Below are 27,557 nucleotides of genomic sequence, written 5' to 3'. Positions count from 1 at the left end.
TGTTCACAATGCATGTGAAATGGATCCTCTGTAATGATCATATTAAGTCATTTGAATAATTAAAAAGCCTTTTCATGGCCGAAGCCGGGCGCGGCAACCCTATAATGGCATTTGTGTAGAACGTGTTTCCAAACTGGGTTGCGGGCAATATTTTGTGGAGTGCCCAATTGCTATTATGTTGATTGGCAATGTTTGTTTGTTTTTTAACTGAATTTATATCTGTTGGATTCTTTTCCCATTATTTTATATTCTAGCAGTAGTTCTGAAATGTTTTACAGACCAACATAGGTCAAATCATAAAAAAAAATGAGACCTAGGTTTTACAATTGTAATAATATTCAAACTATGGCGCTGTCACATTATGCACAATTTGAACATTAATACTTTACCTAGATACTCTACGGGGGAGGGGGGGGGGGGACTGCATAAATAATGATTAAATTAAAATGTATATCACATGAAAATGAAATAAAAAATAACTAATGCAACAGTTCTTAAAAGATTAAATGCAAATATATTTGTATTGTTGTAAATTCAGTTGTTTCCCACCCTATAATTTACGAATAAAATTTTGAAAAACATGAAATAGTTTTACAGATATTGAACACGTCTGAAACAAAGTCTTTGTACTGTTTATTGTCACCCATTGGACTTTTCTGCCAAACCAAATATAAAACAAAGAGAAATACACCTTATGTTAAATGTCTGCTAGCTTAATGCTAACATGAAATCGGGGGGGGGGGGGGGGGCGGGCTAACAATTGTGCTACACTTTGGGAATCACACTTCTAAAATATGGACTTTCTGCCAAAAACCAGGCCAAGTGCAGCGTTTGAATCATGAAGCGCAGTAAGCACCGTGGACACAAGCAGGACAAGAATGGAGGTATGGCTAACCAAGATGGACCAAATGAGAATGGAAATGACCTCACAAGCGTTTGCTGTAGGCTACTTTGCTAACGTGCTAAACCTAGTTTGTGCTTTGCAAATATGTCCCACACTAGGAGAATGGATCCCTATGCTGTTTAAAAAATAATAATAATTAGCATGTTAGCGGGTAGCTATAGTTGGACCCAACTCCATGTTGTTTTTGTTGTTTTTGTTTAGATGAGCCAGCTATTCTGGAGACACAGAACCTGGACCGCCAGGCCACGTTCATGGGAGGACGCTTCGACCCGGACACCGTCTCGCTTGCCTCGGTCACCGCCGTCACCACCAACGTGTCCAACAAAAGGTCCAACCATTTTACCTTACATTTGCATTATGAACTGTATTTTGTTGTTATGTTGACCGAGCTAAATGATACATAGGTCCAAACCTGACATCAAGATGGAGCCCAGTTCGGGACGGCCTGTGGATTACCAAGTAAGACCAAGGATACATCGTGTGCTGACTCTGTGGTTAGTTAGCAAATTAATTGCGTGTTTCTTTGTGTTTGATTGCAGGTGAGCGTGACTGTGATCGAGGCCCGGCAACTGGTGGGTCTCAATATGGACCCCATGGTATGCGTGGAGATCGGGGAAGAAAAGAAGTACACGTCTATGAAGGAGTCCACCAACTGCCCCTATTACAGCGAGGCCAGTCTCTTCATAAGATGTTCTGATTTATTGTGGGTTAAAATACGGGTTAATATAATGCGGATCTGAATTTAAAAATGGCTTGCAATCACTTCACACTGAATAAATAAGTACATAAATAAATTGGATAATAATATATATATATATATATATAGTCACCAAAAGAATACAACTTTCAAATGCTCACATGTGGATTTTGATTTTGCAGTATTTTGTGTTCGACTTCCACGTCCCTCCGGATGTGATGTTTGACAAGATTCTCAAGTTGTCTGTAAGTGCTTTTTCACCACGGTTATACTTATTCAAATGGAAAAAGTATGAAAGTATTGAATGTTTTCATTCTGCCATTTCCAACAGGTCATCCACTCTAAAAACCTCCTGCGAAGCGGAACGCTGGTGGGGACTTTTAAAATGGACGTCGGCACCATTTACTCCCAACCAGGTGATTCATTGAGGGCAAAATAAGTAGCGTATGGACATTTCTATTTCTATTCTATTATGATATTTCTATTTCTATTCTAAGTCCTGACTAAACTAATTTCATCTTGTCACTTCAATGTACTTCCTTCAATGCCCATCAACTTTGAGGTCACCATAGGTACCGGACAACTTCACTTCATTTTGTTTATAGCAATTTTATTTGAGTGAATTTAAAGTTAAAGTTGCCACTGATTGTCACACCCACATAAGTGGGGCGAAATTCGTTCTCTCCGCATTTGGGCCATCCCCTGAGGGAGCGGTGAGCAGCAGCAGGGGCCGCGCTCGGAAATCATTTGGTGATCTAACCCCCCCCAATTCCAACTCTTAATCTGATCTATCATTGTAGTCAATCCAATTTCATTTCATGCAATTTTATTTTGCCACTTTTAGAGTTTTAAAATGTCGAATTTTAGAATCAATCACTATTTGAGTTCAATAAATCAAATCATTATACTTAAAAAATAATAATATTACGTCCAAAATACATTCAATTCAATTCATCCAGTATTATGTGGTACTGATAAAAAAAAATTAAAAAAAATTAAATAAAAATAAAAATAAAAATAAAAATAAAAATAAAAATAAAAATAAAAATAAAAATAAAAATAAAAATAAAAATAAAAATAAAAATAAAAATGACCTTAAGATGCCACAAGATGGCACCATAGGCATTTTTTTTTATGTTAGACATGGTTCTGGCCTGGCACAAAAACAGCAAATCTGTGATTGGGAATCCATACTCCAGTTGAATCTATTTTTTCTTCTTTCTTATTTTAGACCATCAGTTTAACCACAAATGGGCCCTGCTGTCTGACCCGGACGACATCACCGCGGGTTGCAAGGGTTACGTCAAGTGCGATGTGGCCGTGGTCGCCAAGGGGGACACCATCAAAACCCCGCACAAGGCTAGCGAGTCAGAGGAGGATGACATTGAAGGGTGATAATAAATAAATCAATCAAATAAACTTGGGACGGGATTTTACATGCCACGCTCTGGCTGACGATGCATCGGTGTGTGCTTTGTCCTGCGCCCAGCAACCTGCTGATCCCGGAGGGGGTCCCGGAAGAGCGGCAATGGGCGCGCTACTACCTGAAGATGTACAGGGCCGAGGGCCTGCCCAGGATGAACACCAGCATCATGGCCAACGTCAAGAAGGCTTTCATCGGGGAGAATAAAGACTTAGTGGACCCCTACGTGCAAGTGCAGTTTGCCGGGCAGAAGGTAGCAAGTTCATTCCTTTAAATAAATAAAATACATGTAAAAAGAGAAAATATATGAAACTTTGGAGGAGGGAAATGCAATGGCGTTTTTAGAGGGAAAAAAAAAGTCATATATTTTTGCAGGTTTTTTTTATATCTTGAAGAAAATTTGGGGGTGAGAAAAAAGTTGTATATATTGAGAATTGTAAAATAGTACTCAACTTCATTGCATTTTTTAAAAAGTTCTATGTATGAGAATTAAAAAGTTGTTTTTGAGGAAAAAATGCTTAAAGTATATATTTTTAATATAAAACATGATTTAAAAAAAACAAACATTATATATTATATATTAAGACTTGAATCCCTAAATTGAAACCCTGACCTTTGCTCAAAACCATAATTTGAAACCTTAATGCAGGCCCGAAAACTACCTTGAAACTTCACCCTTGTTTTGAGACCCCAATTTGAGACCCTTACCTTTGCTTGAGGCCCTCAACTCGAAAACCCTAATAATCTTTGCTTGAAACATCCGTTTAAAAAGCCTCTAACCCAGGCTTGTAGCCCAAATTTGAACTTGAGACCCCATTTTGAAACCCTAATCTTTGCTTGAAACCCTAATTTGAAACCTTAAACTAGGTGTGATTTCCAACTTCAAACTTCAGTCTTGGCTTGAGACCCAAGATGGAAATCTTAACCTTTGCTTGAAAGTCTCGTTCTGAACCCTAACCCAGGCCTGAAACCTAACTTGAAACCCTAACATTTGCCTGAAACCCTAACTCAGGCACAAAGCCCTAATTGGAAACCCTAACCTTTACACGAAAGTCTATGGTGATGATCAAATCACGTTATATTGTACAGGGTAGCTAGACACATTCCCATTTCCTCAAGCCAAAGAAAAAGCCGTTCGAACCCGCATTGTGTTTCCAGGGTAAGACGTCGGTTCAGAAGAGCTGCTACGAGCCCATTTGGAACGAGCAGATCGTATTCACGGAGATGTTCCCGCCGCTGTGCAAGCGCATGAAGATCCAAATCCGAGACTCGGACAAAGTGAACGACGTGGCCATGGGGACGCACTTCCTGGATTTGAGAAAGATCTCCAATGACGGCGACAAAGGTGACCGTGGCGACCGGCTTTGGCGCCTCGCAGCCGAGCCAAAATGATCACAAGTCAACATTTTCATAATCGAGACTTCCAACCCGATTTCCTATTTCCAACCATACACTGTCTTTTTGACAACTCAAATGAGGCTTTCTTCACTAATTTGAAACCCCAACGAATGCTTGAAACCATAATCCTGGCTCAACACTTTCAAGTTTGCTTGAAACCCAACCTTTGAATTGGAACCTTGATTTGAAACCCTAATATAAAACTCTAACCTCTGCTTAAACCCTCATTTAAAATCCTAACTCTGTCTTGAAACGCAAACATTGGCTTGAAACCCTGCTTTCAAACCCTAACTCGAAAAACCTAAGTTGCGACCGCACTTTTGGCTTGGAATCCTAATATGAAACCCTAACCTTGAATTGAAACCCAAACTTGAAACCACAATTCTGCCGTGAAACATTAATTTTGGAGCCCTAACTTTAACTTGAAACCCTAAAACCTTATATCTGACAATCCAACCATGGCTTCAAAGATTCATTTGAAACCTTGAATCTCTATCTTGAAACCCTAACCCTGGCTTAAAACCCTCATTTGAAATGACTTGAAACCTAACTTGAAACCTTACCCCCGGTTTGCAACCCTCATTTGAAACGCTAACTTTCCTCAAAACCCCAATTTCAGAGATTAATTTTAGCTTGAAACCCTAACACAGGCTTGAAGCTCTAACTTGAAACTCAAACTCAAATCTGAAAGTCTAACTTAAAACCCCAACCCTGGCTTTAAACCCTTTTCGGAAACCCTAACCTTTGCTTGAAATGCTAACATTTTGCTAGAAACCCTGATTTGAAATTTAATTTGAAACCCTACCTTGGTTTTTGGGCGCGCGTTATTGACGTCCTTCCAGGCTTCCTCCCCACGCTGGGCCCCGCCTGGGTCAACATGTACGGCTCGACGCGCACCTACACGCTGATGGACGAGTACCAGGAGCTGAACGAGGGTCTGGGCGAGGGCGTGTCTTTCAGGGCGCGCCTGCTCATCAGCCTGTCGGTAGAGATCCTGGACCCCTCCTCACCTGACACCTCCAGCTCCACCGAGGTGCAGCTGGAAGGCATCCCCAACATCTCGGAGGTGGGCAGTGCTACCTTGACTTACAAGTGCCCCAACTTACAAGTTTTTGGGAGCAGGCAGGCCGCCGCTCGAGCGAAGTGCATTCTGTTGAAATGCGCTTGTTTGCTTGACAGAATGCAACCGGGAAGATTGAGGAATTCTTCCTCTTTGGCTCCTTCCTGGAGGCCACCATGATTGACAGGAAAATTGGCGACAAGCCCATCAACTTTGAGGTCACCATAGGTACCGGACAACTTCACTTCATTTTGTTTATAGCAATTTTATTTGAGTGAATTTAAAGTTAAAGTTGCCACTGATTGTCACACCCACATAAGTGGGGCGAAATTCGTTCTCTCCGCATTTGGGCCATCCCCTGAGGGAGCGGTGAGCAGCAGCAGGGGCCGCGCTCGGGAATCATTTGGTGATCTAACCCCCCCCAATTCCAACTCTTAATCTGATCTATCATTGTAGTCAATCCAATTTCATTTCATGCAATTTTATTTTGCCACTTTTAGAGTTTTAAAATGTCGAATTTTAGAATCAATCACTATTTGAGTTCAATAAATCAAATCATTATACTTAAAAAATAATAATATTACGTCCAAAATACATTCAATTCAATTCATCCAGTATTATGTGGTACTCATAAATTTAAAAAAATAAAAAAATTAAATTAAAAAAATAAAAATAAAAATAAAAATAAAAATAAAAATAAAAATAAAAATAAAAATAAAAATAAAAATAAAAATAAAAATAAAAATAAAAATAAAAATAGGTCTGCTTTCCGGCTTGATCCTGAACGAGCTGCTCCTCAGGTTACTATGGCGACGAGTTGGACGGCGCCAACCAGCTCAAATCACAAGGGAAGAAGAAGGCCGACGGGGAGGAGGAGACGGAACTCATCCGTGACTCCAGCGAGGATGAGTTGGACGACGACGGCGACCTGCCGTCCGTGGCGACCACTCCGCCCATGAAACCCGTCGTCACTGACCGGTTGGCAGCATGCGTGCCTGCAAATAGCCTCGTTTCAAACTCTTCCCATTGCTTGAGACCCTAATCTTGGTTTGAGACCCTCATTTGGAATTGCAACCTTTGCAACCCTACACCCCGATTTTGTCTCGAACCCCTGATTTAAAACTATAACCTTGTCTTGAAACTTTAACCTTTGCTTTGAATGCTAAATTAGATTTGAAACCCTAATTTCAAGCCCTAACCTATGCTTGACATCCTAATGTAGGCTTGAAACCCTACCACAGTCTTAAAGCCCTAATGCAGACATGGAAAACTCATTTGAAATCGTAGCTCTGGCTTGAAACCTTGATTTAAAACCCTAACTTTTACTTGAAGCCCCAACCGTGATTTGAAACCCTAACATGAAACCCTAGCCTTTGACAAAACTTGTAGGCTTGAAACCCCAACTTTTCTTGAAACACAAATTTGAAACTCTAACCTTGGCTTGAAACCCTAATTTGAAACCCTAACAGACACTTGTAACCTTAACCCTAGCATGAAACCCTAATCTTTACTTGAAACTCTAATGTAGGCTTGAAATCCTACCACAGTCTTAAAGCCCTAATTTGAAACCTTAATCTTGGCTTGAAACGCTCATTTGAAACCCTAACCTTTTGTTGAAACCTTAACTGTAGTTCTGGCCTGATTTAAAACCCTAACATTTATGCAGGCTTGAAACCCAACCGTGGCATGAAACCCTAACCTTTGCTTTAAACTCTAATGTAGGCTTGAAACCCCACCACAGGTTCAAAACCCCAATTTGAAACCTTAATCTTGGCTTGAAACGCTCATTTGAAACCCTAACCTTTTGTTAAAACCTTAACTGAGACTTGAAGCCTTAAACCTCAAATTGTAATCCTAACCATGGCTTGAACCCCTAATTTAAAACCCTTATGTTTTTTTGAAACCCCAATTCCAAACCCTAACCTTTGCACGAAACCCTAACCCTGGCTTCCTGCTTTGAAACTCTAACCTGTGCTTGAAACCCTAACTTGCAACCAGTGGTCGGTGCATCGCTTTTACCCGTGTTTGAATTTGCAGCAACTACTTCCACTTGCCGTACTTTGAGCGCAAGCCGTGCATTTACATCAAGAGTTGGTGGCAGGACCAGCGGCGCCGGCTGTACAACGCCAACATCATCGACAACATCGCCGACAAACTGGCGAGTGGCGCCGTTCGCTTCGCGTGGCGACCTATCACAAGAGACGCTTTGACGCGCCGCCGTTCTCTTTTCGCGCAGGAGGAAGGTCTGAACGACGTGCAAGAGATCATCAAGACGGAAAAGGCCTACCCCGAGCGGAGGTTGAGGGGCGTCCTGGAGGACCTCAGCCAGAGATGCAGGTCCGAACATATGCAAACAGTCAAATAAAAAAACAATTAAAAAATAAATAACGCGGTGAGTTCATTATACACTTTTGTCCATCCAGTCAGTTTCTGGTGCTGGCCAATACGGACCAGAACCTGTCGGGGAAAACCAAACTGGACAAAGAGCGGCTGAAGCTGTGCATGGCTGAAGTGGTGCGGGACTTTTATTCTATTCTCTTTCATTACGTTTGATTTGACATCATTTTAGTTACACCAAATGAAATTGCATTATATTTCAATTCAATGTAATTTGAATATTTATTGAATTGGGATTCATTTATAAATGACATTAAAAGTCACATTATTGAAATGGATTTACATCAAATAACATCCATCCATCCATCCATCCATCCATTTTCTTGACCGCTTTTCCTCACAAGGGTCGCGGGGGTGCTGGAGCCTATCCCAGCTGGCTTCGGGCAGTAGGCAGGGTACACCCTGAACTGGTTGCCAGCCAATCACAGGGCACACATCAAATAACATTTAAATTTAATTATATTTAATTTTTGGATTGTTTTAAATTGAATTGAAATCATTTTATTTATTTAGTTTATTTGTGGTTTAAATTCAGATTATTGAATTGTATGGCATAAAAGTTGAATGTACCGGTAAATATCATTTGAATTTAGATTGTTGAATTAATTGAATTAATTTAACATGTAATTTCATTGGGGTTATTTTTTTCATTTAAATCAACTGATCGAAAATTATCATTTGATGTGAAATGGATTTAAATCAGATAAGACTCATTTATGATAATTTTCAATTAAAATTATGTTTCAATTAAGTCTAACTTCATACTAATTTGAATTTGGATTCATTTTATGCATCCATCCATCTATCCGTTTTCTACCTCTCATCCATGGTATATTGAATGTAATTTAGATTTTAAAATGTATTGTAATTTTCATTTAAATGATTGAATTGATTTACAATTTAATTGTCATTTGAATTTGAATGCATTTTTATTCAATTCAGTTACATTTAAATTCTATTTAAAAGAAGTAAATTACATTTAAATGCAATTCGATTTAATGTACGGTAATTGAATTTAACGTACCGTAATTTAATTTTCAGTGATTTCAGCTATTTGAATTAAATTAAATTAAACACCAAAGGGGAAAGCACGCAAACTCCACACGGGAAGACACAAGCAAAAATCCCAACACAGAATCTCAGAACTGTGAGGGAAAACACGCTACCTTCTCTAAAACTCATTACCGGCAATCTCGTTTTCAATACTCGCCCAAAAACATTTCCAAAATGTACTTTTGTAAGCGAATAAACACAGTGGGTCACATTTTGAGTGTAATAAACCAAACACATTGTAAAAGCTTTGGTTAACGTCCAATGTGTGCCGTGGCAGGAGGCCGTCGGCCAGCAAGCCAAAGCCATGCGGTCCCAGGTGAAGAAGAGCACGGTGCGAGAGAAGGTCAAGCTGACGCACCACTTCCTTCAAAAGCTCCGATTCCTGGCAGATGAAGTACGATGCACGACACACACTCATCGCTGTGATTACAGAGGATTAACACTGGATAGAAAAAGTCTACACACTCCTCTTTAAATGCCAACTTTTTTTGTGGTAATAATTTGAAAATAATTTCAAAAATCGAAACCCTTTCTAGCATTTTTGTAACATATAATCCAGGGGTGGGCTTCTTAAATGCTGGAGGGAGGGGCACCATTTTTCATCAGTGCAATTGGGGAGGGGGCAAATAGGACCACACACTTCCTAAGCAGATGTATAACAAAAAATTTTTTTTTTAACTCTTTGACTGCCAAAAACGTTAAATAGCGTTTAGTAAAATCCTATGGAGGAGTGCCAAAGACGTTAAAAGACGTTTGTTTCAAAACAGAGGTGAAACTAACCATTTTCTATTGTTGATGACTCAAAAACGGAATAAGGTAGAAACAAACTTTTTTTTCTGATGAAAGATGAGAGTCCAATCTTTCATTTGGTAGTATGTGTGTTTCCATAGTCCAAACACATAATTTTCTGTGGACCTTGAAAGATCAGTCAAAAATGCTTAAATCGGCTGGCACCCACGGCATCCCTTTTCTGAAAACGTCTGGCAGTCAAAGAGTTAAATATGAATTAAATACGTGCATAACTGCAAATGTGCAAAATGCGTGCTTTTAATTAATATATTTCATTTTTGACACTAATTAAGTGCAAGAACTCATTTGGGGGGGAAAAAATCACCCAAAAAAATCAACTCGATTTTGGCTCTGTATATCATTATGTATATCATCATCAACAGTAGGCCAACTCACGTTGCAACTAAGGCATGTCTGCCATCTAGTGGTGATTGGTGATATTACAACTTAAAACTGTAGGTGATCCCTGCATTTTTATTAGAGGGTACACTACAACATGTCATCTTTTCACAAGGTGAAGTGAAAAATAAACTGACAATTTATTTCGACTTCAACTAAGGCCTTTAGTCATTGTGGAGGGAATTATGAACAGTTCCAAATAGCAATTTAACTTCTGTTGTAAAGCAAAAAAAATGTCAGGAGAAAAAATAAATAAATAAACGCAAATGTACTGTATGTCCACTGTTTGGTCAATTGCGTGAAATGTACGCATATGCCAATTGATGGTGTTGTGCGTCCCGCAGCCTCAACACAGCGTTCCGGACATTTTCATTTGGATGATCAGCAACGGGAAGCGCATCGCGTACGCTCGCGTTCCTTCCAAAGACATCTTGTACTCCGGCATGGACGAAGAGCGAGGGAAGGACTGCGGCAAAGTCAAAACCATCTTTCTGCGGGTGCGCTGCGTACAACGCAGCAGACACGACCAACTCAAAATTTATTGATTTGTTTAATTTATGTGAATTAAAATGTGATTAAATATGAAATCATGAAATCCTATTGGTAAAAAGAACAATTGGACATACACATTCAACATATTTAATTCACTTTAAAATGTATTCATTTTACATCAACATTTTCGTATTTGTCTTTTTTTAAATAATTGGTGAATTTATATTAAAATAGAACTTTAAAATAAAAAAAATATATTTTTAAGAAAATCAAGAAAAAAGAAAATCATTAATTTAATTCATTATCAAACCACTAGTTATTATTAATCAATTGTCTTTTTGTTGTTTAATCAAATGAAAAACATTTGTTAAAATGATCAATTTTATATTTACATTTAAACTTTTTCAAATGAGTTTTAATAATTAATTGTTTAATTAATTCAATTAAAAAATGTAAATACGAATTCAAAATAAATAATAACAATTAATTCTTATTTATTTTACATTATGTTGTACATTGTTTTCCTTTTATTTTATTTTATTAATAATGTCCTTTATTATTGAACGATCTTGCCCAGAACTCAAATGTGCAACAGTTTTCCCACTCGTAAATGATTGTAAAATGACTTTGTTTTTTTTCTCTCTCCTTGAAGATCCCCGGAAAGCGAGGTTTCGGCCCCGCGGGCTGGACCGTGCAGTCCAAGATTGAGATTTACTTGTGGCTGGGTCTGAACCGCCAACGTAAAGACTACCTGTGCGGACTTCCGAACGGATTTGAAGAGAATCGGCTCTCCAAAGGGCCGGGTTTGCCCCTCTCGCCGCCCATCAGCCTCACCTACATGAGTAATTTCAACATTTTTAAAATTTTCAATTCAAATTTTTTTTTCCACTCCAAATTCTACACACAATACATCACAATGACAAAATTAGCATTTTTGTTTTTCATTTACTGTACATGGACTTAGTGTAGCTTGAGCGGTGCTGCCAAGCTAAGTACGATTAGCTCGCTAGCTATGACTACAAAAGCCGAAAATTCATCTTCCTTTAGAACGCCTCATTGTTGGTCATGAGTGCAAAGCGGAGCCAAGTGTGTGAACCAAGGCTTCGGGCTGGCTTGGCCACTTTAGAGCGCCTCGTTGTTGGCCATGAGTGCAAAGAGGAGCCAAGTGTGTGAACCAAGGCTTCGGGCTGGCTTGGCCACTTTAGAGCGCCTCGTTGTTGGCCATGAGTGCAAAGAGGAGCCAAGTGTGTGAACCAAGGCTTCGGGCTGGCTTGGCCACTTTAGAGCGCCTCGTTGTTGGCCATGAGTGCAAAGCGGAGCCAAGTGTGTGAACCAAGGCTTCGGGCTGGCTTGGCCACTTTAGAGCGCCTCGTTGTTGGCCATGAGTGCAAAGAGGAGCCAAGTGTGTGAACCAAGGCTTCGGGCTGGCTTGGCCACTTTAGAGCGCCTCGTTGTTGGCCATGAGTGCAAAGAGGAGCCAAGTGTGTGAACCAAGGCTTCGGGCTGGCTTGGCCACTTTAGAGCGCCTCGTTGTTGGCCATGAGTGCAAAGCGGAGCCAAGTGTGTGAACCAAGGCTTCGGCCACTTTAGAGCGCCTCATTGTTGGCCATGAGTGCGCGCACAGCATGGAGAGAAAGCAAAGAGGTGGGAGGATTTTTATTTTTATTTTTTAAGATTGCAGCCAAGTGTGTGAACCAGGGCTTCGAGCTGGCATGGCCACTTTAGAACGCCTCGTTGTTTGGGTGTGGAAATGCAAATCTGTAAGTAATTGACGAAAATAAGAAGTTTTTTTTTTGTTCTGCTTTTTAAATCTGAAAAAAAAAAAACGGGGAGACTGGAATAAATAAAACATAACATTTAAGGGATGGAATTTGAGTGTTTCAAAATATCACACTATTTGTTTAAGTAGAAATGTTTCAAGGTGAATTGTACACAATATCAAGCTTTTGATTGTGTGTGTGTGTGTACAGTGAAGCAAATCTTCCAGCTGAGGGTGCACATGTATCAAGCTCGCAGCCTCTTTGCTGCCGACAGCACCGGACTGTCGGATCCCTTCGCACGCGTCTTCTTCTCCACGCAAAGTCAAGTCACCGAGGTCAGAGCCACAGTGGATCAAAACCACATTCTGCTTTGTATTGCACAAAATTGGACCTGAAGAAATGTAACAAGACAAAAAGCTATAACAGATTCAATTCAAATGTATTGGACTTCAAAATAAACACAACTGAACTAAAAGTACTGATTAAAAAAAAAAAAAAAATTGAAGCCACTGCAACAATTTTATTCCGTGATTCATAGCATTGTTTTGTGCTTAATGCCCGTAAACGCAACTTGTGGATGTTGTGGATGTTGTGGATGTTGTGGATGTTGTGGATGTTCGGTCTCAGGTTCTGCCAGAGACGCTGTGCCCGACGTGGGATCAGCTGCTGCTCTTCGAGAACGTGGAGTTGTTTGGCGAGGCCAGCGAGCTGCGAGACGACCCTCCCATTATCGTCATCGAGCTCTACGATCAAGACACGGTGGTGAGACTCGTTACTTTTCTTTCATGGCAACAGAAAGTCTGTGTCGCGTTTACAGACACTTCATTAGGTACACCTGCAACATTTCATGGGTTCAATGACAAGAGGACTTTTTTTTTTTAACTCGGCTAGCTTTACGTCATTATTGTTTGACTTCTGCATTTTTGCTTCTAATATTTTGACCCTCTTTAGTATATGAATCACTTACAAAATATTTCATTCATTTTGGGGGGAATTTTTTTGTTTTATAGTTTTTATTTTAATGTCGCGTCTTTCATTGGTATTTATTGTTATTTTGAACAAATCTCACAAATATTGACTTGGGATTAGATTTATTTAATTTTTTTTTCTGTTTTAAATATAATATTTTTGGGATTACATATTTATTCTGTTTAGATTAAATTTAAAAAAAAATCTAGATAAAATAAATATAATGAAAATGAAAAACTATAATAAAAGCAAAATTCAAAGTACAAAAAAAAACGGAAAAAAAAATATTTTTAAACATTCTGATCAGAAGTGCAGGTATATCTAATGATGTGTTATGATACCAATATTTAAGTTTTTCGCCGAAAATGATGTCATGATGATGAAAACGTTTTTTTTTTGCATCTGCATCACTGCAGACAAGCGTTTGCATTTTGCTGACTGCTGCTTTTTACATTTGCTTTCCGAAAATAACGCGATTGTTTCGGACGACCCTTTTGGATAAGTAGAGTGTGAGACGTCTGGATGTCGTGACATTGAATTTAATGTGTAGCTTGTCCAAAGGCATGCAAGAGGAATAAGAAGCACAGCAAGTGACAAAACAGTCCTGGGTCCACTTGTGCCTGTTGCATTCCTTTGAGGGCATTTTGTGTTGTTGTTGTTTTTTTCCCCCTGTATTGTATGTTGGCCAATGAGAATCTTTATAACCACTAACTGCAAGAGAGAAGTCATCACACAGCTTTAGGCGGCACAATGTGTTGGCATCGGTCTAACTGTTTTGCAGTTTACTGGTTATTTTTTTTCTAAGCTGCTCCCCCCGCCCCACCCCCCTTCATGCATTGCTATTATGAACAGTCCGCCTGGAAACATGCGCATTACGAGCCATGTTTTCGTCAATACTCTTAATCAATACCCTAACCCTAACCCCCTAACCCTAACCCCTTAACCCTAACCCCCTAACCCTAACCCTAAACCCTAACCCCTTAACCCTAACCCCTAAACCCTAAACCCTAACCCTAAACCCTAACCCCTTAACCCTAACCCCTTAACCCTTAACCCTTAACCCTAAACCCTAACCCCTTAACCCTAAACCCTAAACCCTAACCCTAAACCCTAAACCCTAAACCCTTAACCCTAAACCCTTAACCCTAACCCCCTAACCCTAAACCCTAACCCCTTAACCCTAACCCCTAAACCCTAAACCCTAACCCTAACCCCTAAACCCTAACCCTAACCCTAAACCCCTAACCCCTTAACCCTAACCCTAACCCCCTAACCCTAAACCCTAACCCTAACCCCTTAACCCTAACCCCTAATCCTAAACCCTAACCCCTTAACCCTAAACCCTAAACCCTAACCCTAAACCCTAACCCCTTAACCCTAAACCCCAACCCCCTAACCCTAAACCCTAACCCCTAACCCTAAACCCTAAACCCTAAACCCTAAACCATAACCCTAAACCCCTAACCCCTTAACCCTAACCCTAATCCCTTAACCCCCTAACCCTAAACCCTAACCCCCTAACCCTAAACCTAACCCTAAACCCTAAACCCTAAACCCTAACCCTAAACCTAAACCCTAACCCCTTAACCCTAACCCCCTAACCCTAACCCCTAACCCCTAACCCCTAACCCCTTAACCCTAACCCTAACCCCTTAACCCTAACCCTAACCCTAAACCCTAAACCCTAAACCCTAACCCTAACCCTAACCCTAACCCTAACCCCTACCCCTACCCCTACCCCTACCCCTACCCCTAACGCTAACCCCTAACCCTAAGGGTCAAATCTCCTGGCCTACAAGTAGTTCATCTTTGAAGGATCCCTGGAAATGATCTGGAAATTACGGGCGTGGCTTCTTGAGACTTTTCTGCCACCAACATTATCATTGAAGCTGTCCCCGGTTCTCCCAGGGTAAAGCGGACTTCATGGGCAGAACTTTTGCCAAGCCTGTGGTGAAAATGGCCGAGGAGCACTACGGACCTCCGCGCTTCCCCCCTCAGCTGGAATACTACCAGATCTATCGAGGGAACGGCATGGCCGGAGAGATGCTGGCCGCCTTTGAGTTGTTGCAGGTCAGACCGGAACTGTTGGTACCCCACAATCTGCTCACATAACCTGCCTGTACTGTACACTGGGATGCATAGCGCTGTTTGAATGAAAACAAAATCTTTCGATATCATGCTTATTAAAAAAAAATTAAAAAAAACATGAAAATATTATTTTAAATAAACTGTATGGCAATTTAGACATTTTTATTTTTTTAAATAAAATGTAATATTCCTTACTCCTAACTAAAAAAATGATAATAATGAAAATAATAATACTTTTGTTTTATTAATTAATTTTAATGATTAATTGACTTAATCATTTTGATTGTTTAATGTCTTGTAAGCCCATGCAGGTTGGGCATATTGAATGCATTACACAATAATAAAAATGTCAAATGTCAAAAATAAATAAAGTATTATTATTATTATTATTATTAATAATAATAGTAATAATAATATGGAAAGATATGGCATTGTCATTGCAGCATATTTGCCATATTCCAAAGTTGAAATTTCCAACAAAAAAAAGGCAAATTTCAAAGAGCTCAATTATAACTCGATGGAAAAATTGCCTCAAATTTTGGCAAAAATTCAGATATGACTTTTCCGTCACAGCATGTCCTCCATGTTTTAAAATGTTGCAAAAATATTTTCTAAATAATTATCTTTTTGATTGTTTAAAAAAACAAACAAATAAATTAATGGTCTTAGTTACATTTTAAACTTTTTATTTTTTCAATTTTTTGTCAGATTGGTCCTAATGGCAAAGCTGACCTTCCGCCCATCGATGGTCCTGCAGATATGGAACGTGGCCCACTTCTTCCCGTTCCGATGGGCATCAGACCTGTTCTCAGCAAGTACAGAATTGAGGTAATAACAATGGAATGTTACATTTGCAAATGTAAAAAATTAGTGGGTTTTCTAATGATAGGAAAGTAGTAATTGCCAAGTTGAAGTGTCCTTTCTGACAAATTTTCCTGCGATTCTCCAGGTCTTATTCTGGGGTTTGAGGGATTTGAAGCGGGTCAACCTGGCCCAGGTGGACCGGCCCCGTGTGGACGTGGAATGCGCCGGGAAGGGCGTCCAGTCGGCCCTCATTCCCAATTACAAGAAGAACCCCAACTTCAGCACGCTTGTCAAGTGCTTTGAAGTCGTACGTTGCTCGAGGCCTAAAATCTTTGAAATAGTACAAAAGTTGGAAAATGCCAAGTTGGGGAGGGAGTCATAAATTACCATTGAAATGTTAATAGATGTCATAAATCTACAAATTCAGTAAAAGAATGAAAAAAATGTTAAGCAAATTGTTATACTTTAAATAGTCGTAATGCGGGACAATAACGTTGAAATGTTAAGAGAATAAAGTCGTAAATTCACATAAAAAATATCATTTTTTTCAGTGTGAATATTGTGGAAGGAATAAAGTCATAAATCTGCATTGCTCACAATATTCTGACAACGTTTGAGAATAAGCATCAAGCAATGTTAAACCGTTAATTTGTTTTGCATTATGGTGTCGATATTTTGCGAGAATGAGGTTAAAATGTTACGTGAATAAAGTCATAAATCGGGGTAAACAAGTATTACATTAGTGAGAATAACGTTGACAAAAAGTCATAAATAAAGCTACTAGCTGATCATATGAAGGCACTGTAATTAAAAGTCATATTTCGCCACACTGAGTACAATTTGAGATGTATAAATATGGATAATAACAGCAACAGGATATGGCTTGTTGATGACAGACATTTTAATCCCCGCTTTGTGTCTGTCAGGATTTACCGGAGAACGAGCTGCTTCACCCGCCGCTCAACATCCGCGTAGTGGACTGCAGGGCGTTCGGCCGCTACGCGCTGGTGGGCTCCAACGCCGTCACCAGCCTCAGGAAGTTCATCTACAGGCCGTCTGACAAGCAGGCCAACAACTGGTCCACCACAGGTACAATTGGAGCCAGCCAGCCAGCAGGCGCAGGAACATATAGTCACGGAATTGCTCCCATTCCTGGTCAAGTAACATTAGAGCGGCCGTTTGTTGCTAGGCAGATTTCATACTGCTCCCACCCACTTGGATGTTTGCAGCAACGATGCAGGAACAGGGACAAGTCAGATGCTTTCTGTTTTCGCATTCGCAGTGAAATCCTGCTCTTTATTTAGTATAAGTGGTGCTATCTTTGTCTGTCAGAGGAAATCATCGTGGTCAACATGGAACCTGAGCCAACTTTTAAGAAGATGGACACAGTGGTCAAGTTAGATTCTGTAAGTTTTCACTTTAAAAAAAAAAATTATAAAATAATTTCTATCAACATCTGAAAGTCTTAATTTTCCGGAAATAATGTTGAAATGTTTAAGAGAATAGTCATAAATCTAAATTAGTCATAAATTTCAGAAAATAACATTCAAATGTTAAGAAAATTAAATCATAAACGAAGATATTTGAAGTCATCCAAAATTAGATTATTGATTACTCTTAACAAAAAAATCCATAAATCTACATTAAATAATCATATTTTTCCAGAAAATAACATTAAAATGTTAAGAAAATAAAGTCATAAATCTGCTTCAAAAAGTCACATTTATCCGAGAACGTGTAAATATGACCAAAATAGTCAAAAAGTGAGAATATAGTTTAAATATGATAAGAATAAAGCATGTAGCCACATGTCCGTTTAGCGCATTTTCAGTAAATTCCCTTCAAAAATTTGAAACCCGACTCATGTCAAAAAGTCATATTTTGTGAGAATAATCTTTCAATATGATGTCATATATCAAATTGCAAGCCAATCATATGAAGGCGCTGCCCGTCATATCACGTTGCGTCACGTCTTGTGTTCTTCCCTGCAGTGCTCGGACGCCGTAGTGAAGGTTGAGGTAAGTCGAGAGCGGCCATTTTGTTACGCTGTGTGCGTTGAATATGCAACTACGCGACGAAAGCTTCCAAATGCCTTTCAAAAGGACGATGACAAGGACGCAAAAGGGAGGAAGAAGAAGAGGAAGAAGGGCGACGAGATGGAAGACGACGGCCTGGATGAGAGCATGCTCGACTGGTGGTCCAAATATTTTGCCTCCATCGAGACCCTGACGGAGGTACCATCTTTTTTTCATGTTTATAATTTGTCGTTTGTTAGACAGTAGTGTCATTTTCAGGCCTTACGGGTTTTCATTCTTCTTAGGCACTAAAAGGCCAAGAGGGGGCGCTGTCAGATTCAGAGGAAAAAGAAGATGCCGACCTGGCAGATGGAGGTACAAAAACTAAAAATCTTCTTCTTTTTTTTAAAAAAATACTCTCCCAAAAAAATCAATTCCATTTAATCTGAAATTTTTCAGTATTAAAGACGTAATATTACGGGAATAAAGTTTAAATTTTACCATTTTTAGGACTTGCTATTTTTGTCTTTTTTTTTTCTGTGAACGATCAGACTTCATTAGGTTCTCTCTTTTTTTTTTTTCGAATTCTACTCCTTAGTAATAATTGAAAGCTCTTCAGCTGTTTTTAACGGACATTTTTTTTTTTATAAAATTGTTAAGATGAGAAGAGAACAAAGATGCAACATTATGTGAATAAATCTATCAATCAACATGAAAAAATATATATATTTTACAAGACTAAATGCCAGTATATTAAAGTGAAAAATGTTTCAATAAAGCTAAAATATTTTAAAAAATATATATATATGTGAATAATTAGCAGTAAGTTTGAATATTATGAGAATAAAATGATTAATGTGGATTTTTTTATATATAGAATAAAGGTACAGTATTACAAAAAAAAAAAAATTAAGATGTAAAATGAACATTAATAATTTGTAGTTACCATAATAACTTTAGATTTTCTTGATGGTTTTTTTTCATGGAAAATTTGGACATTATTCTAATTACGTGATGACGTAGCATTTTCTTGCCATTTCACAATTTGCCTTTTTTTTGTCACGTTGACGTGAACGATAAGATCATTTTTGTGCGTATCCGAACTTTATCGGAGTAGTCGTATTGCGTGTGGTCTCACTAATGCTGTCTTCCTTGTTGCAGTCGCGAGCCTTTGCCGGACTCCCACAATGCATCAGTGTGTAGACGCTGACATGAATCCGAATGTCACGCATGTGGGCCAACTTTTGTTCTCGCAACCATATGCCGCCATGAAAGTTGTCATTTAGCGTAACTTATCGCACGCTTCGTTTCGGGGCGTGCAGTTGATTGAACCTGCAAAATCTGGCACCCGAAATAATTTCGGGGGTCTTGAAAAAAAAAAAAAAGAGTTTTGCCATTTGACATGAAACTCGGCGGACATTTCTGTCATAACAGGACGCATGGGGAAAAAAAATGTCGTCCGACAACTTTCATGCTGGAATTCATGTCTGGAGTGCTGTGCTCCCTTTTACCCCCCCCCCCCCCCCCCCCCCATGTTCTCCTCCTCATCTTCACGGATAACTCAGACATCAAACCTGATGACTCTCCTGTAAAAGGCATCAGGAGGGCCAAAGGGAAGAAGGACAAGAAGAAGGCGAGCGCCGTCGACCCGGCTGAGAAGAAAAAAGCAAAGCTGGACGAGCTGAAAGTAAGCGAACCACAACCTGCCACTTCATCCGTTTGGTGAAACGCTCTCTTATACTCTTTTCGTGGTCCCAAAAGGTGTACCCCAAAGAGCTGGAGAGTGAATATGACAACTTTGAGGACTGGCTGCACAGTTTCAACCTCTTCAGGGGAAAAGGCGGCGACGACGATGACCAGAACTCTTTGGACGAAGACAGGATCGTTGGCAAATTCAAAGTTAGTGGAGTTATGATGCTTATAAAAATCCATTTGGAAGCAGATTCTTCGGTGATGTTTGGATGTCGTTACATCCCTAGTTATTTATGAACTTGGCCTTTAATATTAACTCATTTGCTCCTCAAAACTTAATTTTTTTTTAAACTTCTATTTTAAATATAGCCATGGTCCCAAAGACGTATTTATACGTTTTTTTTGTGTGTTTTTTTTTGCTTCAAATTTTTTATTTTATTAATGCTCAAGCATACAGAAGGCTTTGATGCAGCCTCTTTCTTTCGGTAGGTTTCATGTTTTTATAGCAATAGAACACGATATTGTGTGGGCATTGCAAAATCAGTCAAAATTCGGTAAAACAGCCGGGAGCGAAGGGGGTTGCTGCGAGTGAATCAGTTAAGAGACAAAAAAAAAATAAATCATGTTCATCAGTTTTATGAAAGCAAGTGTGCAATTTCGCCGGAAAACCATGTGGTCATGATGACATAATGTAAGGAGAAAAAATCGACGTGAAATTATTTATGAGGATCAAGTAATAAATTTAATTGAAAAAGCTGTTCTTAATATGATGGGTCCTAAAAATAATGTGGAGGAAAAAAAATCACATTAGAAGTGTAAAATTTGTCATATTACAAAAAGAAAGACAAATTATGAGAATCTATTATAAGAATACATTACAAGACAAATTCCATGAATATTAAATGCACCAGATTGTAATTACGGGAATAAAATCGCAATTTTTCAAGAATAAAGTCGTAAATTAAAGGTGAAAAAGTCCCAATTAAAGCACAATAAAAAAAATTGGGGGGGGGGGGGGGGGACATTTAAATATTACAAGAATAAATCTGATAATGAACCTGAAAAAGATGCAATTTCATAAGAATAAAGATATAATATTATGAGGAATAAATCTTAATAATTTTGAGAATAAAGCCTTGAATTAGTGTGGAAAAAGTCACAATTTTACAATAACAAAGTCATAATTTTATATGGGGAAAAAAATTGTGCAAGAGTCTCCGTGTTACAAGAATAAATTGATGCAAACGCAACAAAGCCTGAGAAACTTGTGTCTGTTGCTTTGCATTATGAAAAGCACTGTACACATTATTATTATTATTATTATTATTATTGCTTATTGCTTTTCTATTTTCATTTTTATCGAAGGGCTCGCTGTGCATGTACAAAGTGTCTGACGAGCTGCCCAGAGACTTTGACTCCAACATGGGCATGTTCCAGAATATCCCGCACAATGATCCCATCAACGTCTTGGTGCGGGTTTACATCATCCGGGTAAGTCAGCAGACACTGGATTGATAACCACCGTTTGACCTGTGAGGAGTTCCAAAACAAATCCATTCAACATATTGATTACAGCCAATGACCAATTTGTGTTGGCAGGCGACTGACCTTCACCCGGCGGACATCAACGGCAAAGCCGATCCGTACATCGCCATCAAACTGGGAAAGAACGAAGTGAAGGATAAGGAGAACTACATCTCCAAGCAGCTCAATCCGCTATTTGGAAAGTAAGGACAAAATCTGTATGACTTCCAAAAAAAAAAAAAAAACATCATTCTTGTGTCACTCACTCCTTCATCCTGCAGATCTTTCGACATCGAGGCTACGTTCCCCATGGACTCCACCCTCACCGTGTCCATCTACGACTGGGACCTGGTTGGCACCGACGACCTGATCGGCGAGACCAAGCTGGACCTGGAGAACCGCTTCTATAGCAAGCACAGGGCCACCTGCGGCTTCACCGCCAGCTATGCCACGTAAGCAACGACACAAGTATTGGCAGGATTCGTATTTTGGGGTTTTGTGAAAAAAAAAACCTAAACTAAGTCTAGCCCGCCCCTGCGCACATGTCTACCGTGCCTTGTGCCAGAGTTGAATACAGCCCATTGCGTTCCTTCTCTGTAGCCACGGTTACAACATCTGGAGGGACCCCATGAAACCCACCCAGATCCTGGCCAAGCTGTGCAAGGACGGCAAGCTGGACGGGCCTCACTACGGGCCGGGCGGGCGGGTCAAAGTGGAGAACCGCGTCTTCATGGCGCCCACCGAGATCGAGGATGAAAACGGTAACGCTTGTTTTTCCCGAGCTTGTTTGTGGAGGAAAATGCTGAAGGAAAAAAAAAAACGCTGGTCGCGCTCAGGTCTGAAGAAGCAGACCAACGAGCACCTGGCGCTGACCGTGCTCAAGCACTGGGAGGAAATCCCGCGGGCGGGGTGCAAATTGGTGCCGGAGCACGTGGAGACCCGGCCGCTCCTGAATCCCGACAAACCGGGAATCGAACAAGTAAACAATCGCGGGCTCTTTTTTTTTTCATTGGCTCGTGCTGATCAATTCATTTTGGGGTCAATTTGCATCCACAGGGCAGAATTGAGATGTGGGTGGACATGTTCCCCAAACACATGACGGCACCCGGTCCTGCCCTGGACATTGCACCCAGGAAACCTAAGAAGTAATTTCCTTTTCCAGCAGTGACATTGTAAAGACTATCAGGCTTTTAATTTAGCTTTTTTTACTTACTTAAAATTTATTTATCTGTGTTATTTATTTTCCATTCAATGATCTCTTTACATTTTTGTTTAATTGATTTACGGTAAATAATAAAATAAAACAAGCGTTTTAACAAATATATTCTACATTTCCCATTTTCATTTTTATTTATCGAAACTAATTGGTCATTTAAATAAATGTATTGTAAAAAAAAAAATAAAAAAATACTAAAATAATCAATTTCACAGATAGACAATATTTGTTTTAATTTAGTTTATTAAATTATTGGTTAAACAATTACAATTAAATGAAGTAAATAGATAAATAAAATAAATAAATAATCATTTTTATTTATCGAAACTAATTGGTCATTTAAATAAATGTATTGTAAAAAAAAAAAAAAACTAAAATAATCAATTTCACAGATAGACAATATTTGTTTTAATTTAGTTTATTAAATCATTGGTTAAACAATTACAATTAAATGAAGTAAATAGATAAATAAAATAAATAAATAAAATTGACTTTACCTGACTTAACTTTAAAAGGGTTCGTTGATGCATTTTGATAGTTTTTTTACTTCAAATGTATTTATTTGTGTTAATTATTTTCCATTCAGTTTTCTCATGACATTTTTGTTTAATTGATTTACGGTAAATAATAAAATAAAACAACGAGTTTGACGATAATACGTATGGTGAATTAAATGAATGTATTGTAAAAAAAATAATAATAATAAAAATAAAAATAAAATAAATATGATTTAAAATTAGTACTAAAATAATCTATTTCACCGATACACAATATTTGTTTTAATTTAGTTTATTAAATCGTTGGTTAAACAATTACAATTAAATGAAGTAAATAGATAAATAAAATAAATAAATAAAATTGACTTTACCTGACTTAACTTTAAAAGGGTTCGTTGATGCATTTTGATAGTTTTTTACTTCAAATGTATTTATTTGTGTTAATTATTTTCCATTCAGTTTTCTCATGACATTTTTGTTTAATTGATTTACGGTAAATAATAATATAAAACAACGAGTTTGACGATAATACGTATGGTGAATTAAATGAATGTATTGTAAAAAAATAAATAAATAATAGTAAAAAATAAAATAAAATAAATATGAAATAAAATTATTACTAAAATAATCAATTTCACAGATACACAATATTTGTTTGAATTTAGTTATTAATTTATTTATTAAACCATTGGTTAAAAAATTACAATTAAATGAAGTAAATAAATAACATTTATTTTACCTGACATAACATTAAGAGGGTTCATTTTGCTTCCATTTCAGGTTTGAGCTGCGGGTCATCATTTGGAACACGGATGAAGTGGTCCTGGAGGACGATGACATCTTCACCGGCGAGAAATCCAGCGACATATTCGTCAGAGGGTAAATCAAACCACCCGTTTTGTTTTAGCCCCAAATGGACCCTTTTTTTTTTTTTTTATAGTATTCACAATAGTTGTCGTCTTTCTGTCCTGGTCCAGCTGGCTCAAGGGGCAGCAGGAGGACAAGCAGGACACGGACGTCCACTATCACTCCATCACTGGCGAGGGCAACTTCAACTGGCGCTTCATCTACCCCTTCGACTACCTGATGGCCGAGGAGAAGATCGTCATCTCCAAGAAGGAGTCCATGTTCGCCTGGGACGAGACCGAGTACAAGATCCCGGCCCGCCTCAACCTGCAAGTGTGGGACGCCGACCACTTCTCGGCCGATGACTTCCTCGGTAACCTCTGAACCCTCGTCTGCGTGTACGATGAACCGAAAATGGGAAAGGTGGCAGCAGGGAGGAAGGAAATAAAGAAAGGAAAGAAGATGCAAAAGAAAAAAGGGGAGAAGGAAAGAAGAGGGAAAATGAAGAAGGAAATAAAGAACAATCTAAAAAAAAATAAGTAGCAAGAGATGAATGCAAATCGACAGAAGGAAGGGAAAAGGGAATTAACTTATTTGCGCCCAAAAACGTATAAAAACGTTCTAAAATTACGATAGTCCCAAAAACGTATTTATACCTTCTTCTTTTTTTAAACGTTTTTTTTTTAAATGCTAGAGCATAAGCTTTGATGCAACCTCTGACCTGAACAAGTTGCTTAAAGCAATGGTAATTATTACAAAAAATGGCCAGCAGGTGGCGGCAGAGTATAAGAGATCAACCCGAGCCATGTTGAAATACTCAAATTACTCACATTTCTAAATAGATTTGTGAATAATGATGAAACGTATTCTAATGCTAACTGCAAAACGGAAACAGATACAAATGCATTTTTTTACTTTTTTTTTTTTCCTTAAATTTTTTTCCTGGAGAGCTCAGTATTGTTCATTCGGTAATTTTACCGATTTGACATGTCATCATCATTGCTCTCTTTTTTTTTTTTGTTTCTGATGAAAGAAGAGACTCTAGTCTTTCTTTTGGTAGCTTCCATGTTTTTAAAGCTATAGAACACAATATTCTGTGGGCCTTGCAAAATCTGTCAAAATCCAGGAGAATAGCCTGGGAGCGAAGGGGGTTGCTTCGGTGAAAATGGCTGCCAGTGAATCCATTAACAATTCAATTCAATGTTTTGTTTGTTTTTTTTCAAATTTATTTCAAATTTAAATTTGGGGAAAAAAAGTAAATCAAAAGAAGGAAAGGTGAAAAAGAAGGTTTAAAGGAACAAAAGAAGGAAGCAAAGAGTGGGAGGGAAGGAAGGAAGGAAGGAAAGAAGGGAGGGAGGGCTACATTAGGGAGGAAGGAAATAAAAAAGGAAAGAAGTACTTAAGGAAGGAACGAGGGAAGAAATGGGTACAGAAAGATGGAAGGATGGTGATATGAAAATAAGGAAGGGAGGAAAAAAATGACTGATGGAGGGAATAAGGAAGTAGGAAAGATGGAAGTAAAAAAGAAAGACCGGAATGAACAAAAAAGGAAGAAAGGGATGAAATAAGGGCGGCAGAAGAGATGATAAGAAAAGCAAGAAATCAAAAAGTACAATATAATCCGCGGTCTTGCAAAGGCGTCTTTCTCTGCCCACAACGCGTTTGCACGTCAACAGGCGCCATCGAGCTGGACCTGAACCGCTTCCCGCGCGGCGCCAAGTCGGCCAAGCAGTGCACCATCGAGATGGTGACCAACGAGGCCGAAATGCCCACCGTCTCCATCTTCAAGCAGAAGAGGATCAAAGGCTGGTGGCCCTTCGTGGCCCGGAACGAGGACGACGAGTTCGAACTCACGGTTGGTCCGCAGCGACAGTTTCTTTTTTTCTTTTCTTTTTTTCTGGAGAAAAAAAGCGACCGTTTCGAATAAACCGACTGAAACGCATCATGTGAGTCGCAAGTCATTCGAATGAACGGGAGTCGTTCAACCGAACCATCCGAGTCTGCTGAGTTGGTGATATTTCCAAACGATGTGATTCTGCGGCATTACCAGAAAATCCTCTAGCTCAAGTCCGTGAACCAAATCATCGGATTCTACAGTGAGTCAGTTAACTTGAGTCATTCACTCGATTCAACGGAAACCGTCCGATTCCGCCACGTGTCCAATGACTCCGCTGACTCGAGTCAGTGAACCAAATCATTTGATTTGAATCTGATTCAACGGAACCATTTTTTGGTGTTACTGGTGAGTCAGTGAACCGAACTCGTCCAAGTCGATAGTGTTTCTGTTGATCCTCGGACCCGAGTCAATGAATGGAATCTTCTGAGTAAAAATATCCCAAATCATTCGATTGTGATTCTTGATCGGATTCCTCTGAATCATTTGATTCAGTCACCAATTCAACGGAATCGTCCCGCTCTAGAGTTTCTCGAACCAAATCGTCCCAGTTCACAATTTTTCTGCCGAGTCGGTACTCGAGTCAGCGAGTCCCCCAGCAGTCTGCTTTCAAGAGTCCGATTCATCGGATCGTTTACGTTTGCGTCCTCCAATCTCACGTTGCCTTTTTTTTTTATTATTATTATTTTCATAACAATCCGTGCATGTGTTTGTCATTCTAGGGCAAAGTAGAGGCGGAGCTTCACCTTCTGACTGGTGAAGAGGCGGAGAAATGCCCGGCCGGCGAAGGACGCAACGAGCCGGAACCTCTGGAGAAGCCCAAGTAGGACAAAAATTGTGACCTCTTGTCACTGTAAATAGACAAGAAAAATGTTTGTTATATCGTCGGTTTGATGGAATGACGGCGTTTCGGCATCTCACCTCCTCCGCTCTGCGCTTTCCCGCCCGCAGCCGTCCCGACATCGCCCTCCTGTGGTTCCTGATCCCCCTCAAGGCAGCCAAGCATCTCATATGCGACCAGTACCGCTGGCTCACCATCAAGATCGTCTGCGCGCTGCTCGTGGTGGCCATCTTGGCTCTTTTCCTCTACAACATGCCCGGTTACATGGTGAAGAAAATGTTAGGAGCCTGACTTCATCATCTTCATCATCATCATCATCATCATTATAACAATTGTTGTTGGTTTTCTGGATGTTTTTTTTTCCCTCTGAGCTAATTGTGCGTTCCATTTGTGACATGATGAGTCATTTTGACAAGATTTCCATTGGTTTGAAATGTGGTGTTCATGTTCGTGTTTGTTTGGTTTTGGTTCAAAATTTGTATTTTGTTGCTTAAACACTGTTTTTCTCATCTTGTTTGTATGGAAAAGGATAAAGCATGCTGTATGATATTTAACATTTGTGAATAAATCATCTAAAGAAGCGTTGAACCAGGTTGGACGGTTGCTTCGTCAAAGCAAAAAAAAAAAAGGATAATATTGAGGTTATTTTATATTAAAATAATTCAATTTTATATTCATACTCAATATCGATTACTTGCAGCAAAGTTTTTTTTTTTATCTTTTTTTCTGGAGAAAAAAGTTTTTGTTAACAACTACTGTATTACTAGAAACAAATTTGCCTGACGTCTTTGTAATATCG

At 39.1% G+C, this 27,557-nt stretch overlaps 1 protein-coding gene across 2 annotated transcripts in view; it reads left to right on the top strand.

Annotated features, from left to right (window-relative positions):
• LOC144049969 (otoferlin-like) overlaps nucleotides 1–27,340 on the top strand; it is a 29,708-nt gene extending 2,368 nt beyond the window's left edge. The window contains exons 3-43 of one of the 2 annotated variants that reach the window (XM_077562753.1): nucleotides 818–884; nucleotides 1,106–1,232; nucleotides 1,309–1,363; nucleotides 1,444–1,575; nucleotides 1,784–1,846; nucleotides 1,933–2,017; nucleotides 2,833–2,992; nucleotides 3,091–3,277; nucleotides 4,183–4,369; nucleotides 5,265–5,488; nucleotides 5,602–5,710; nucleotides 6,283–6,460; nucleotides 7,520–7,640; nucleotides 7,719–7,819; nucleotides 7,906–7,996; nucleotides 9,210–9,326; nucleotides 10,465–10,617; nucleotides 11,265–11,454; nucleotides 12,583–12,707; nucleotides 13,000–13,134; nucleotides 15,250–15,411; nucleotides 16,138–16,257; nucleotides 16,379–16,540; nucleotides 17,160–17,322; nucleotides 17,566–17,639; nucleotides 18,225–18,251; nucleotides 18,336–18,467; nucleotides 18,554–18,623; nucleotides 19,844–19,935; nucleotides 20,010–20,147; nucleotides 21,306–21,431; nucleotides 21,540–21,667; nucleotides 21,746–21,916; nucleotides 22,065–22,225; nucleotides 22,301–22,443; nucleotides 22,521–22,609; nucleotides 23,958–24,056; nucleotides 24,155–24,396; nucleotides 25,700–25,878; nucleotides 26,640–26,740; nucleotides 26,869–27,340. In XM_077562753.1, coding sequence (XP_077418879.1) covers nucleotides 839–884; nucleotides 1,106–1,232; nucleotides 1,309–1,363; nucleotides 1,444–1,575; nucleotides 1,784–1,846; nucleotides 1,933–2,017; nucleotides 2,833–2,992; nucleotides 3,091–3,277; nucleotides 4,183–4,369; nucleotides 5,265–5,488; nucleotides 5,602–5,710; nucleotides 6,283–6,460; nucleotides 7,520–7,640; nucleotides 7,719–7,819; nucleotides 7,906–7,996; nucleotides 9,210–9,326; nucleotides 10,465–10,617; nucleotides 11,265–11,454; nucleotides 12,583–12,707; nucleotides 13,000–13,134; nucleotides 15,250–15,411; nucleotides 16,138–16,257; nucleotides 16,379–16,540; nucleotides 17,160–17,322; nucleotides 17,566–17,639; nucleotides 18,225–18,251; nucleotides 18,336–18,467; nucleotides 18,554–18,623; nucleotides 19,844–19,935; nucleotides 20,010–20,147; nucleotides 21,306–21,431; nucleotides 21,540–21,667; nucleotides 21,746–21,916; nucleotides 22,065–22,225; nucleotides 22,301–22,443; nucleotides 22,521–22,609; nucleotides 23,958–24,056; nucleotides 24,155–24,396; nucleotides 25,700–25,878; nucleotides 26,640–26,740; nucleotides 26,869–27,049 — 5,346 coding nt within the window. In that variant the 5' untranslated portion in view covers nucleotides 818–838 and the 3' untranslated portion in view covers nucleotides 27,050–27,340. Of the gene's footprint in view, nucleotides 1–817; nucleotides 885–1,105; nucleotides 1,233–1,308; nucleotides 1,364–1,443; nucleotides 1,576–1,783; nucleotides 1,847–1,932; nucleotides 2,018–2,832; nucleotides 2,993–3,090; nucleotides 3,278–4,182; nucleotides 4,370–5,264; nucleotides 5,489–5,601; nucleotides 5,711–6,282; nucleotides 6,461–7,519; nucleotides 7,641–7,718; nucleotides 7,820–7,905; nucleotides 7,997–9,209; nucleotides 9,327–10,464; nucleotides 10,618–11,264; nucleotides 11,455–12,582; nucleotides 12,708–12,999; nucleotides 13,135–15,249; nucleotides 15,412–16,137; nucleotides 16,258–16,378; nucleotides 16,541–17,159; nucleotides 17,323–17,565; nucleotides 17,640–18,224; nucleotides 18,252–18,335; nucleotides 18,468–18,553; nucleotides 18,624–19,813; nucleotides 19,936–20,009; nucleotides 20,148–21,305; nucleotides 21,432–21,539; nucleotides 21,668–21,745; nucleotides 21,917–22,064; nucleotides 22,226–22,300; nucleotides 22,444–22,520; nucleotides 22,610–23,957; nucleotides 24,057–24,154; nucleotides 24,397–25,699; nucleotides 25,879–26,639; nucleotides 26,741–26,868 lie in introns of both variants that reach the window. The other variant, XM_077562743.1, reaches the window with a different exon arrangement.
• The last annotated feature ends 217 nt before the right edge of the window (nucleotides 27,341–27,557 follow it).

This window comes from Vanacampus margaritifer, chromosome 1 (assembly GCF_051991255.1).
Source record: "Vanacampus margaritifer isolate UIUO_Vmar chromosome 1, RoL_Vmar_1.0, whole genome shotgun sequence".
Classification (NCBI taxonomy): domain Eukaryota; kingdom Metazoa; phylum Chordata; class Actinopteri; order Syngnathiformes; family Syngnathidae; genus Vanacampus; species Vanacampus margaritifer.
This window is presented reverse-complemented; position numbering and strand designations above follow the sequence as displayed.